At 40.0% G+C, this 15,016-nt stretch overlaps 1 protein-coding gene across 1 annotated transcript; it reads right to left on the bottom strand.

Annotated features, from left to right (window-relative positions):
• Positions 1-793: 793 nt before the first annotated feature.
• LAP3 (leucine aminopeptidase 3) lies at positions 794-14,836 on the bottom strand. The gene is made up of 13 exons (XM_048304534.1): positions 14,694-14,836; positions 14,107-14,222; positions 13,720-13,774; positions 11,836-11,941; positions 10,568-10,727; positions 8,630-8,791; positions 7,504-7,662; positions 6,650-6,774; positions 5,220-5,308; positions 3,978-4,080; positions 2,288-2,367; positions 1,530-1,642; positions 794-1,421 (listed from the first exon to the last, which is right to left on the bottom strand). Exons 1-13 carry the CDS (start codon positions 14,814-14,816, stop codon positions 1,223-1,225), a joined length of 1,590 nt encoding a protein of 529 aa, XP_048160491.1. The 5' UTR covers positions 14,817-14,836; the 3' UTR covers positions 794-1,222.
• Between the last annotated feature and the right edge of the window lie 180 nt (positions 14,837-15,016).

Genomic DNA, 15,016 nt, shown 5'->3' with positions numbered 1-15,016 from the left:
CTAAGCAGGCCCATCTCCTGCAGTCTCTCCTCATAAGAGAGATGTTCTGGACCCTCCATCCCCTTCACAGCCCTCTGCTGGCCCCTCTCCAGTAGCTCCGCATCTTTTTTGCGCTGAGTCCAGAACTGGACAGAGCACTCCAGAAGTGGCCTCACTAGGGCAGAGGAGGGGGGGGAGGATCCCCTCCTTCAATCTGCTGGCCATACTCTGCCCAGGATACCACTGGCCTTGCTGGAACAAGGCAAGCAGAGACAGCAAAGCCATTCTTCCCCGAGGGACCATCCTTCTCCTGCCTTTGCCCTGCCTGCATCTCACAGATGTGAGCCTGGGTAAGCACTGGTTCACTATCACTTGTTCCACAACATTTAACAAAAAACCCCCCAAACCCCACCCTAAACAGAAACAAATCCCCATCTTCTAGACTTGGATCCCCCAAACTGTCAAGAAAACATCAGCCCACGTTTTAAGTGTCAGGTCTGTTTGACGTTTGAATGATTCTGGGAATACTGTCCCTGCTTGGAGTGTGGCCACCTCACACCAGTAAAGACAGGAACTATCAGGACAACAAAAGCCGTGTGAGATGGCAGCAGATTCCTCTAAAAAACCCACAAACACTAACTTGCATTCACTAGCTTTCTGTGAAAGAGTTACAAGATACACTCTTGTTGACGTGTTCAGAACTTACTACATAATTCTGTGCTGAAGCCATGCTGATCACACTAATTACAACAGCCTAAAATGATGCAGCACCATTTCTGCCTCAGTACATACAAACAGCAGTCTAAGGAAAAAATGTCAGAATGGTGTTTTTATGAACAACTTTGCAGAGTTACTGTTGACACCACCTACAGTTCACCCAAAACTGAGGCACATCTATCATCTATTGGTTATTCTCTCTCAATCAAAACTTACATCCAAATAAGGTATTTATTGTTTACAATAATTATGCCTACTTTACATATAAAATAGGCATCTCAATAATTTTCATTATCATGTTTTGGTATTAAATACCTTAATAGTTCAAACAGAATAATTTCTATTTTAAGATGCATAATATGGGATGACAAATCTCAAAGTTGAGATATTCTTACCCAAGTAATAATTTATAAAATGCATTTTTAATTGTCATAGTGGAAATATGCTTGAGGCATTCATTTACAAATTATACCTTTTAAGATTTTTTTTCCTTAAGGCAGAGTGGATGATTTTAGAACACGTATTTTTATTTGGCATTATGACTATCTTGACTTAATCGAGCTGCAAACTCTACAAGCATTCTCGTGGGTCGCCCTGCCATGCCCTTCCGAAGATAGGGCACCTCATCTTTATTCGACATCACCCCAGCTATATCCAAATGAGCCCAGTGAGAGGCAGTCACAAATTCCTTCAGGAATGCAGCAGCTGTGCATGCTCCTCCAGCTCTGTGGGAAGAGGAAAAATGTATTGTTTCCAGAGCAACTCCAACAGCACACATATTAAACAAATACGGTGAAAGAAAGGGGCACATGAAAGATATTGGTTCATCTTACCTGCTGTACTTTCCAATGTTACTAACATCTGCAAGAGGACAGTCTGTTACTTGTTTTGTGTAATGTTCAAAAAGAGGCATCCTCCAAACTCTGTCCCCTGTCAAAATGCTGGCCTGAAAAAAAAAACCAATCATAATTTGGGAAAATTATTATTTTTTTTTTTACTGCACTTGTAAGCCCTGGTTTCATGCATGCTTCTTTTTGTTTAGGTTTTATCAGTCTAAAAATCTTCAGCCCAATATATTACGTTTTTGGGAATACACTGTTAGCAAAACAAACCAGGCAATCCTGCTTTTAGGTGTTATCCAAAAGGCAACATCAAAAGACCACATTTTTTATCTGTTTTTCCTTTTCCCTGACAACAGAAATTCTTCCCCTCAGAAGCTTCCTTGATCCATCACACTTCAGCCACTCACAAGTCCTCTCTGAATTTGTCTCCATGTTTTTAAGCAAGATCAATTATCTTTTTAACGTGAACTAATTACTGCCAGTAGTCCAGAGCTTATGCATATGCAGTAAGTTATCAGAACATGCAGATCCTTGAGATGTTTGGTGTATGATATTACATCTCACTGAAGAGCTAGTAATAGTCAACATTGTTTTCAAGTAAATATAGGATTGACATCATTCCTCTAAAATTTCAAAATGTATAACATCTTTCAATTTGCATAAAGACTTTCAGTAATGTACTAACTTTTCAATAAGATATATAACTGAATTATTACTATTATGATTTAATAATAATGCAGATGGCCTACCTCATAGAGGTGAGTCCAAAGCCAAGATGAATTTGTGAACACTCCAGTTGCAGCAGATCCCAATGCAACATCCATGGCACCTAAAGAAACACCTTCGAGCTTATATGACAAAGGCAAAGGTGAACCTGAGCTATTCCCTGCATCCTGACTCCTCACAGAACTTCCCCGTTTTAACTCCCATTATCAGTAACAGACTGCAAAACCTGAAGACTTTAGTACACTCATATATTTGAAAGTCTGAACAATTTTTAAAACATTTATATAGTCTAAAAGACACAAGAAATCATAAAAATTATATTGTTTCCCATGAAACTAAATTTTCTGATTTCAGCTTAATGTTTCTTAGAAATATTTCTAAGATAATGTATTAAACAATAACTATCCTCTAAAATAAATCTAGATATTATTTTCATGTAGAAAATACAAGTGAGTGGGCTTTTTCCAGTTTATAGACCTCAATAATTTTTGAGCTCATACCTTCTCTTTTGTGAATTTCACTTAAGTCGACTTTAGCACATCATGTGTAAACTTACTTTATTAAATATTTACTTTATTAAAATAATCCTTATCAAAATACTAGAGATTACATACATATTTTCCTATTTGATGCCCCAGAACTGCTTCTCTAATACCAACACTCAATCCTCAGTGAGATGAAAAAAATAAAAAAGTAGTTTAACGAAATATGTCAAAGAAATTTCTATGGGAGCCCTCCTTCTTCCTGCTCAGTGCCCAAGGATCCCAGGTGGGAACACTTTTATACAAACCAACAATCTTAAAATCAGTTTCCTTTTTGTTATTGAAATTTTCCACAGCATTTGAACACGTAAAACTGATGGAACATAATTTAAAGCCGTGAATCTATAGCAGAGAATCTCTATAAGCATGATTATTTTGCTTAGCATATTCATTAAGCAACACAGTGGAGTCCTGTCGGAATTACTCTTCCGTGTTTGCTTTTATTTCAGCTACAGTCACCTCACCCATGACAGCTTGTTAGTGAGTTCATGAGCTGCATACACAATTGCTGGTTTTAAATTTAAATTTACAACCTCATTATTATGCAACTGTAGAGATTAAACAATTAAAACACGTTTCAAAACGCCTAGAAGTATGCAAACTGCACAAAACATAGGAGGTACTTCAGTCATACCAGTTCTGGGGAAGATGATGACGACTCTCCTGTCATCATGGAAGCCTGAGCTAGCTCACATACTGGCACTGGCTACGTCAGAGCTCAGGCACTCAGCAAAGCTGCTCAGGAACCTGAGCTCCAGAGTGGTCTGTGCCATATGAACTGGGCAGAATTCTTCCATGAACACGCCACTACCTCTGCATCACACAGCCCTGGGAGCTGGGAGGGTTTAGCTCAGAGATGGAAGAAGCACAGGGAAACACTGTGCAGAAACATTGAAGGCTGTGTAGGTTTTTCTGCTCTTGGTTCCAGCTGGGCTGAGCCAGCCCAACTTCATCTCCACTGCTGAGCACGTACTCTGCATGTCCTACATGTCCCCTCCCCACTCCAGAGACACACAAGCTGTGCTCGCTGTTGTCCTGCAACATGCAAAATCATCCCAGTTGCCTCTGAATTAAGGTTGGATTTACATACACAGTGCAACTAATCCACAGCCCAACTAATAAGTAACACAAAACTGACTTGCAAAATGAGCAGGGAAGGGACACTGCTTACCTGTTAATGTTGCAGCATTCACAATGGCCCTTGCATTAAAATTGTGGGCGTAACAGAGAGCATCAGCTAAGAGCAGTCTTCCTTCTGCATCTGTGTTATCTACCTTCAAGGGCAAAATTAGTAAAAAAACCAGATAAAGTACTGTAAACATCTCTTTCACTGATGTATTTCTCACATATTATCTTAAATAGTTGTTGGCTAGAGGCCCTAGGAACTTCAGGTAATGAAAATTTACTCAAACTACACTGAAAAAAAAAAAAAAGAAGAAAACATAGTATTGATATGCAGTAATGTTTATAAAGTAAAAGCATATCTGTAGCTGAGGTTAAGTCATCTTTCAGCACTGCAACCTCCTCCACATGCTGGGTCTCTGTACTGCTGGCTCCTCAGAAGAGCCCGGAGAGGTGCCTCAGTGGAGCACATAGGCTGCATCATGCGCTCTGAGCTACCAGCACTTTCTTGCAAATTTCTTCTTGGTGGGGAAATACATGGCCAGTCTTTTTCCCTTTCAAAGCAGAGGGTGACTGAACTCAGTTTTCAGAGATGAACGTCAAAGAAATGGAAGGTTCAGCAAGTCAAAAGTGGCAGAATCACAGAAATTCAGACAGAAGGAAATATTAACCCATCTAATTCTGCATTAAATCAGTGATCTACCACACAATGACTTTCAGTACAATTTATTCTATTAGATGAGTATGGAACCATTTGTAATAAATACAAAATATGTATCTTGGATACTGATTTGGCAAGCTCCTTTGAACAAACAGCCCCTATGACTCAGAGTTCTGATTGTTCTGAGCATTTTGGCAGTGTAAAGATGTTGGTTCTATCAGAAGAAAATGGATGCCTTACTCTCATCAGTTACTCCAGATAGCAAGGAATTGTTCTGAAGGGTCTGCTGGAAGCAATTAATGTTATTCATTCAGACTGAGAGCCTGTATGTAAGAGCATTTTAACAACCTCTTGTGCCAAACAAGCTTTTCCAGCATGCTCAGTAAATGACCTTACTTTGCAGCTTTTCCTAGCAATTTATAAAACATGCCTCATCTCTTCAATCTATATCTGAAAAAAATCCTAAGATAGTAATTTCTAGTTAATAACATGCTTCTTACATTTTTAAAAACAGTACATTTGCACTGCTTATCTTTAAGGGTTTGTTTCAAACGTACTCTGACTGCAGTCAACTTGGTTGATTACACCAATTCATTAAAAGTACTCAAAATCCAAGTTTCACAGGCATACCTGTATTGTTTTTCCATTCTTGGCTCTAACTACATCCCCAGGCTTGTTTGCCTTACCACTGGGCATATTTTCACAGAGGGGTGCCAAACCTCAGAGACAAAAAGAAAAGTGAATTACTAATTTTCTTCTCAGAAAAGTTATAGAAAAAAACCCACTTAGATAAACCCCAAACACCTCCTTAAGAAAACAGTAGAAGTGTTGTTTTGAAATTAAGCTCAAAATCCAAATTTTCCTGGTTAATGAAAGACACATGGTCCAGTTTTCAATCAGGGAAACTCGTGGTGGTGCATGATGCACCACCATGCTCTCTCACCTACACTATTTTATCACTAAGATTTTCTTCTACTTTTTTCCCAGACAAGTCATATCAGAGGAGCAATAAATATTATGTCTCCCATATATAATTATTCACATGGAACTTCTTTCTTTCTGAAATTAAAAACTTCTCAAATAAACACTCTGAGCCATTTGAACTCTGCTCATTGTATAATGTCCAGAGGGGTCCAGGGTTGTCACATATCTCCAGCCACACCAAGAGCAACTAGAAATGAGCAAGAAAACAGGCTCAGCATCAAAACTGCAACTACAACTGGGATCATGGAATGAAAGGCACTCCACCACTCCTAGGGAAAACCTGCACCTGGCACAAGGTCCACAAGTGGAGCACCACTTCTCAGTGGCGTGAATGTACAGGCTCCACTGCCAGCCCTTCCCATCGCACACAAAGGTGAGGAACGCTGTGAGGATGCGTGTGGGCATCGCTGCCCTCTTCTGGTTGAAGCATAGAAGTGACTAAAGTACCAGTTAACTCCCAAGTTCAGCTTCTCAAACTAAAACTTATCCTAGAACATGTTACATGTCATTGCCAGCTGGTCTTGCCACAGCGTCTGAATCAGCACATTTAATTTTATCTCTGCAGAAAAAAATAAGCTTTTTTTCTGGAAAAAAAAAACATTGCACATACATAATAGTATCAGCAGACTGGTTTCATTTGTTTTAGTTTTCTGCTGAGATAGTCACCTAAGGAAACTAAAGCTGATCCCTCTTCCTGTTCAGTTGTGACAAGCACTCATGGAGGTAGCTCAGCGAACTCCTTTTCATACTGTCTGCTTACACAGACATGCACACTCCTTCTTGTAATGAAGGATTGGTACTCACTTTATTGACAAGCATTTCTCACTTAAGATCTAAATATCATACCTTAAAAATCTTAATTTGGTGTTCCAATATTTTATTCAAGTAAAGAATAGCAGTGTTTTTGTATGCAAGTAAAAATGGAAGAGAGGTTGAGCAAGGGAATGAGAGAAGTAGGTGTGCAAGTGTCCATGATGTTTCTACATGGCTTTTACCATTGCTAATACTAGGAATGTTCTCTCTCACAAAACTTTGTAGAACTAAGATTTTTGGATTCTCCACACAAACACACTTACCAATTATGTTGAGAGGTAGATTTAGAGCTGCTGCTGTCACAATGGCTGAACAGACAGTTGCTGCCCCTCCCATATCTGCTCTCATTGCATCCATACCCGATGACGGCTTCAGTGAAATGCCACCGCTGGAACAAACAGCTCAAGTTCGATATCACATACACTGATGATGTTCTGTCCATCAGTATGTGTTAACACCAAATATCAGTAAATGCTAGACCTGGTGCTCCAAATACTCCTGCAACCCTAGTAAGTGTACTGAAAGCAAGGTATCTGGGTTTTCATTTCAGATAAAATATTACTTCCTCATCATTAGGAGACCATAAAAGTCCAGGTAAACTGCAGTGGACTAACTAATTGGTCTTCATAACAGCAGTGCACAAAACAAGAAAAAAACAGTACACTTGGTAAAATCAACATATGGATGGGGAACTGACTGATATATTCTTCAGTAGTATGTGACATGGAAAGTAGTTATAAGGAATTGCTGCAAAGAATGAACTATTTTCTATTTCCTTAAGCATCATCTAGATGTCCAGTGACATACTGCAATTCTAAACATGTAAATTCTTCATCCACAGGTTTGCTCAGGAAAAGAAAAAAAAATAGCACCTTCTTTATTTTCTTTCTCTCTGAATTTCCTTTTTCCCCTTACAAGATGATACCTTATTAATTCCTACTTTGGACAATTGATGTTGTCTCATCCCCAGGAAAGACAGCACAAGCTACTATATAACACAAGTTCAGTGGAATGGCATTGGAAGATGTGCTGAGCAAAGGAAAAGCATCTCCCTGTTGAACATGAATAGCAGAAAAACATTTTCTCCCTCTAGTAGTTAAAATATTAGCATACATACCTGTCAAATGTAACTCCTTTTCCTACAAATACCAATGGGGAGTCATTTGTATCAGCACCCCCTGAATAGTGAATCTCCAGAAAGATGGGAGGTTCAGCTGAACCCTTAGCTACACTCAGGAATGCTCCCATCTCTTGTGTTGTTATCCAAGACTCCGGTCTGGAATAAAAACATATTAGTTTGGGTTTTTTGTTTTTTTTCAACTGGACACTTTGACCAAGGTGGTTTTTTTTTAAGAGATCATGATTCTTGAAGGTTTGTACACAAACCAATTCATTTTAGTTAGTTATTTTGGAAACTGTAATTTAAATCCAACCATTACTACCATTTTTGTGAGGCAGAAAACCACTTCAAAGTTGCTCTTTTTGTTCTATCTTGTTTAAAAAAAAACCCCAAAAACAACAGCTTGTCTACAGTTTCTGCATCAGAAACACTTATCTTTCACTTGCCTGTGAGGCTATAGATGCTAAAGGCATATGAAGTAACAATATTGCAGCAGGTTACATTTAGCTTTCTGCTAGCAAGATTTCCCTCAGCCTTTTGCTTGTCAACAAAATAGCCTCCAACACTTGCACAACCAGTTAGCCTGTTTCCACTGATGAGCAGAAAGTAGAAATTCAGGGGCAAGAAGCACCAGCTGTGCAAATCCACTTGCAAGGGCTTTTATGGCTCCATCTCACATTTTTAAAAGCTATTTTAAAAATCCCAACAGTAACAGCAATAAATAGAAGATGTTTTATTACCACATCCACACAAAAAAAGGAAAGGTACATAAAAAACCCACCCGGGAAGAAAACAAAAGGTAATTAATATTAGCCCTCTGTTCACTGAGGCTTCTTTTCACAGCACGTGTTAATTAAGCAGTAATTGACTGCATGACTAATTGACAGGTAATGATTTTACTGCATCACAGTATCTTGCTTCCTCTGCAAACTAACAGCTCATCTTCTAATTCTTGAGAACAGCCTCCATTCTGGACACCCCTCATACCTTTTCCCCAAACACTCTCCCTGCTTTTGTCATTTGAAGTAGCAAAGGGAAAATGAGATTTGAATAACCTGGAAGGTATCTTATCTTACTGTTATGGTCCTCTACCCTACAGAAGAATCATTTCTGTGGAATTTACCTTATGTGGACCTTTACATTGCTGAAACTTCTGAGCTTCTGTTCAATATGTTCAGCAAATTTGATGGGAGTTATATAATTAGCTGGAGCCTCCATAAGGTACCGAGCGAGGTTCTGTCCCTCAGCGTAGATAACACCTTTTTGCCAGGCTTCACTTTCAGCACTGAACAACAACACACAATGATCAGAATTATACACATTTGCAAAAGTAAGATGTCAGCATTCACATATTCTCTTTCTTAAAATGCAGTATCATTAATTTGGAGCAGTTAAGAATATCACAGTTATCTTATCACAAGGAATCTAGTCTAGTAACTCATCTCTGGTTCTAGTCAGTGCCAAATACTTCAGAGAAAGCTAGGAAAATCTGAGAGCAGACAGATGTCAAATTATCTATCCAATTCTTTAGGTCTTGTCCTAATCATGACTAACCAAAGATTGGCTTAAATCCTTAACCACAAGGTTTAATACCCTTTCCAAAGTTTGTAATCACATTAACAGCCTTGAAAGTTTTTATTTACCATATAAAGTCTCCAATTCTGTTTTTGCCTTTACCGAAATACGATTATGTGATAAGAGTGGAATTTGGATCTCATTTCATAGTGCACTCAAGGCACTTCACCAACAAATGACAGAACAAACATACACAGAGCTTGTGTAGCAAATGGGAGGTCTCTCTGGTTACTTTGCCAGACAACCAGTACAAAACCTTTCATTTTACTGAGACAACTTACTTGCTTTATAAGTTATCACAAAGTAGGGCCTTGAACTGGATTCTGCCTCTAAAAAGAGCAGGACAATGGTAGAGGAATCCAGGAATACAGAAATATTGCCTGGATATGGAGGGATGTAATTAAGAAGCCAAATGTCAGCTGACACTGAAACTGGCAAGTTAAGCACTAGAACAGATGGCCCAGTGAGGACATGGAATTTTCAGCTCAGGAGATATTCAAATATGGACTAAACAAAGGGCTGATCAACCTGACCAAACTTTAATGTTGTATGTAATGTCCAGGTTATCCCTAATCCAAGTTGGAGCTGGACTGAATGACCTCCAGAAGTCTTTTCCAACCTAAATTACTATATAATAAAATTACTTCCAGTGTTGTAAGTGGTCATAGGACCATCTATGTTTTCAGGAAATGTTTATTTAATATGAATTTAATCAGCCCCCAGACTATCTGCTGTGCTACAAAATGGGAAGAGTGTTTATTTTACATATAGCTTATCTAGACATGCTTAATCAAGAGGGTTTTATTTTATTTCATTAACTTCTTTGAAAGGAAGGATTTGTTCCTGTTTAAAGTACATACAGGAAATACCTCCCCTATGCATGACAGAATATTCTATACAAAATATCCAAAGTCCACTCTGGTAATTGTTCTGAAACCAAAAGCTCTGGTTCTACTTTCTGGTCTCCAGTAAGTGATGTCTATTTAGAGACCAGAAGAACCCCAGCTTCTCGCATTATACTCTGTGAATGAAAATATAACACATGAACTATGTAAAATATATCCATAATGCATTGGTCTGGTGTCAGTTAGTATTTCCTGATTCTCCAAAGGATTTATCCATTTATGGAGTTTGAAACATCTCTTCTCCAGAATTTTGGCACACAATACCAAATTGTTGTATATGACAACTACTCTTCAGGTATTTTTTTACTTCTACTTTTATTCTGGCCCTTCTTTTCTATGAAGCAGCATTTATTTACCCTTAACCTCTGAACATGGCATCAAAACACAGAACAAACACTATAAATATACTTGAGATGTAAAATTCTTCAGGAAATTCAAATGAGTAGGAGTTAGCAAGAGTACTGTTGCTAGCCCTACTCTTTCAGTTTTGTTTTTCTCACGCACAAGCATGCCACGCACACAGTTTTATAAATAAGCAAGCAAACAGACAAATGAATAGGCAAGCTTTCCTTTGCCATCACCTTCCATGTAGCTGAGGAGTAACTACAGGCTTCTTTTTTTGCTTCAGTTCATTATATTCATGCAATCCAAGGACAGCACCTTCTGCAGCTGCTTGCGCATCCCCGCAGGGATCTACTTCCACACAAGGAATCTCCAGGTCCTGGATCTGCCTGCAGCCAACTGAAAAATACGCACAGAATTGAAGGGCAACTATTGCACAGAACAGCAAAACAGGTGTCTGAGGTGATCAGTGGGCCATTTCAAGGCAAAGATAATTTTAACTGAAGATATCTGAGTTTATAAGTAAGTCAGTTAAAGAGATCATGCAGTAGAATAATTAAAAATGCTAATAACCATATACTGACAAACTTTTACTAAAAATACCACTTGATAAAATTATAATAATTAAAGTGTTTCACAAGAATAAAAAAGGAAAAATCAAAGTTGTTCTGACTCCTTTAAGCTCATTCTAGAGCAAAGCAAGGCTCTATTACTCTGGAGTGCTATGAATTATGACTATCTACAGGTATTAGAAATTTGTCATAATTTAGATTTTTGCCAAGAATATGACTGCTCTTTTCTTCCAGATGAGTTTATACGCCCTTTTATAAAACAATGTATTCCATAAATTCTATTTTGTTCCCAAGTAATTTAACAGTGTTTTATGTCAGCTACAGTGTTAATATTAATTAACAATGTTAATGGCACCTACAGGCTAGCACTTTGGACATACAGTTGTCATCCAATCACAGATTATAAAGTCTTCAGTGAGAACTCTTTTAATTCTTATTTTACACACTTAGATCCAGCAGTCATCCTTGATTAAGATAAGCCCTCCTTTGTCTACAGAGAACATGCTGAATCATAGTACTGATGTTGTGAAAGATGTTAGTTTATAATGCAAATATCTCAGTAATGAAGTGGCAGAAGTAAATATATGTGCATACTTAAGCACAGAGTGACCATAAAGTGAATTGCTGATGCTCCCAGGCTTCAAAATACTAATTAGACAAGTGCCTTTTCAATATCACACTGTTTAGGAAAGTTATTTGATATAAATAACTGCAGTTTCCTGTCTTCAGATTTGATTTACACTCTTGATAACGCCTCGCTAAGGAAAAATTTACATGAATATCAGTGACAAGTAAATGCATTTACCAAACCATGCAGTAAGTTGTGCATTTCAAAACAAAGGCATATCTAGACTTGGTCTTCAAAAATGGAACATGCTGCAGAACTGCAATTGCTTTATAGACAAAATGTTTAAAAAATTTTTAAAATGGTTAACCTGCAACAGCTGTACGAACATTTTCTTTGCCTTCATTCCAGTTTTCTTGTTCATTTATTCCAGCATTCTTCTTACCCAAGCCAACTACCACTACACTTGGAAAGTCCTAGATGAAGTCAAAACACAAATGGATTCATTTCCTCATTGTTACAGCCACAGCAGAGCTGTTATAAAGACTTTACTTTCCAAATCAAACTAAGCACATCATTAAAATACATGCAGTACTTCTTCTATATCAGGCACTTTTCATTAAGAGTGCCAGTATGGTACTGCTGTCCTGTGCTCCCAATCATTTGCCACAGGCTTGCAGTCAGTTATTCTGTTGTCCAGTTAATAATCATGTGCATTGCACAGACCAGACAGGGCTTTGTGCTCAACACATGGTAAATTTGATACTCCTAATGGCAAGCCTAAGAGTCCTTGGAAAGCAGATCCAGCTTTCAAGCTGTAAGAAAGGACAGAACTGATCTGGAGAATTGTAACCTTTTTTGGCACAGTAGTATGTTCAAGGAAATAAAACAACTTCAAAAGCTCAGTGTCTTAGCTCATCTCAGGGGGGTCTGCTGGCACAATTTGCCAGGTAGCAAACGAAAGCGGCACAGAGGTACACCTCTCCGGAACTCAGGAAAACAATGTAGCATGGCAGACTAAATGCTTGCCTTATAAACTGCAAGCAAGTGGAAGGAAAAAAGAAGCAATGAGGATTAAAGGAGCCTTTTAAGAGCAAAGTCAAATTTGTATAAAACTCAAAGCTATATACATATATATATATGTGTGAACATATATATATGTGTATGCTCCTATAGCTCTTAAAAAAATTAAGATTATTTTAGGCTTTCCCCTTCCATCTCTGTCAACTTCTAACAATTAGCTTTCAAACTGCTACACTGTAGTAAAGTCTTTTAGTCAAAAGAATGCTGAAACTTGTGTTAGCTATCCAGAAAACCAGTGATACCAGTTAACATTCTCCTGTCTTCTTTTGCAGACATTTGCTACTCACTTCAGAGCCCATTCTACATGCAGAACTGGGATAATGGGACTTTCAGTGCACTCAGCTTCCATGAAATTTCTGAGAGCCTTTTTACCAAGTCCAGTGTCACCTGCATGGGATGTCTGCACAGGAATTTATACATGGCAGGCAATACTCACCACAAATGGCTTTATTTCAGATTACTTAAATAGCCCTAGCGTGAGATTCAGTTACTTAGACAGGGACACTTAGTGTCACATCACATGCCTGCCTAGGCCTTAGCTACTACTCCAAAAAGGCACAAATCATACCATACTGGTCAGCTTCACATATATGCATTAGAGGTATCCCGGCTTCTCAAATGGCACCAAAAGCCTGACTTTGAGCAGATGAATCCTCACCTCATACCTTGTGATCTATCATGTCTGTGCAGACAAAAGTCCTGCTTGAAAAACTGTCCCATGTCTTACTTTCAGAGGTTTCAAGCACCTGACTTAAAACCTCTGACAAAAGCATATGATGGGACTACTTTGTGTTAGAACTGTCAGGTCTGGAAGGTCTTTGTACCTATCAGTAACTCCTCACACACTCACCCCCCCTGGACACGGGAGGCACAGATGTCAGATCCAAAACTGCCATGCTTTAGCTCATTCAGGAAGCAGCTATTCAGAGTACAGCACCTTTGGAGCAGACTTGTTTACATTCTCTCCACTTGCAGCACACTGGAGGGAGTACAGGACTGTGCAAAAGGCTGTGCAAATACGGGCAGTGCAGAACAGGAGTTGAGAGGGTCAAAAGGAGAGAAGAAGAGTAGGCCATTTATACAAGCACAGCAGTGAACTCAGCTTAAAATTAGATGTAAAGGCAAACTTCATACATCAATCAATTAGCATACAAAAACGCAAAGTTCATACCTGATGCAAACCATGAAATATGCGTGTTTTGCCTTTCTTCAAAGGTGGCCCACATCTAGGACACAAAAGCATTCTTTCAATACAGAGGTCCTTACTGTGATAAATCTTACAGTACTACACTCACTCCATGACCACGCAGTGTGCCACACAAATGTAACGGGATGCTTGGCTCTGTGCTGATTCACAGCAGAGGACGGGTCCCATGAACATTTTGCATGTTTGCTCAGTGCTTGGTTTTATCATGGGAGGTCCCCTCCAAACTCTAGAAGCAAATACCAGCCTGACAGTGATATGGACACAGACACTGATAATGAAAAAAAAAAAAGACCATTCCTACTGGTATTTGTCGATACTTTAATCCATTTCAGAAGCTTATCACACACTTACAGGGACAGAAGTGCTCTCAGCTTTCCGGACAGAAGCCTATCAAAAGCATCTCCTGCACTAGTGAATTGGGCAGCACCATCATCCTTTTCACTAGAGTAGACTCCCAGAACAAGACCCTAGAAAAGGACATGCGTTAATGTAAGCAACATGAAATTTAGAGACCCATCAGAGAGGCAGCGAGCACACTGTTCAAACTATTGCTACCTCTGTATTTATTTATCTCAGTTTTTGAATTTATCTAACGTAATGAACAGAGTAACTCTTCAGTAAACCAGGATCAACTACTACAACTACTTTAAAGTGTGAAAAAGAATTCAGATACAACGTAACTAAACTTACAACAATTTTGCCGAGCACGTGAAGACAAAATTTCTTTCAATTTTAAATACAAAAGAGCTTATCCCCACCAGTGCAGACCTCCAGTCTGGCACACCCAAGAGAAGCAGAGGGAGCCGCATCACTCCTGACTCAGCTCCGGGGGGGGCACACGGGGGGCTCAGCCGAGAGCCGCGGGCCCGAGCGGAGGAAGGGACACACGACCCCCCCCCCCCCCCCCGCCCCGGCTCCCGCCGCCGGCAGCCCCTCACCTTCCCGGCCGGCCCGCGGCTGCGGCCCCGCAGCGAGGGGCCCTGCGCCGAGCAGCTGCAGGCGCGGGGCACGTCCCGGGCGAGGCGGCGCGCAGCCCCGCTCCGCACGCAGGGCAGCAGCATGGCACCGGCGCGGCGGGCGAGCGGCGGCGGGCCCGGCGCGCACCGCGCCTCATCAGCCGGCGCCGCCAGGGGCGGGGCCCGCGGCCGCGGAGGGAAGGGCCGGGCCCGCCGGAGCGCTCCCTAGGCCGGGAGTCCGGGGGACGGGAGCTGGGGTTTTCTGCCGGTGTACCAGCATTCGTACGAGGGGGCGGCTCGGCTTC

The sequence above is a fragment of the Corvus hawaiiensis genome, chromosome 5, assembly GCF_020740725.1.
Source record: "Corvus hawaiiensis isolate bCorHaw1 chromosome 5, bCorHaw1.pri.cur, whole genome shotgun sequence".
Lineage (NCBI taxonomy): Eukaryota > Metazoa > Chordata > Aves > Passeriformes > Corvidae > Corvus > Corvus hawaiiensis.
Note: the sequence above shows the minus strand (reverse complement) of the source record. Positions and strands in the feature narration are given on the sequence as shown.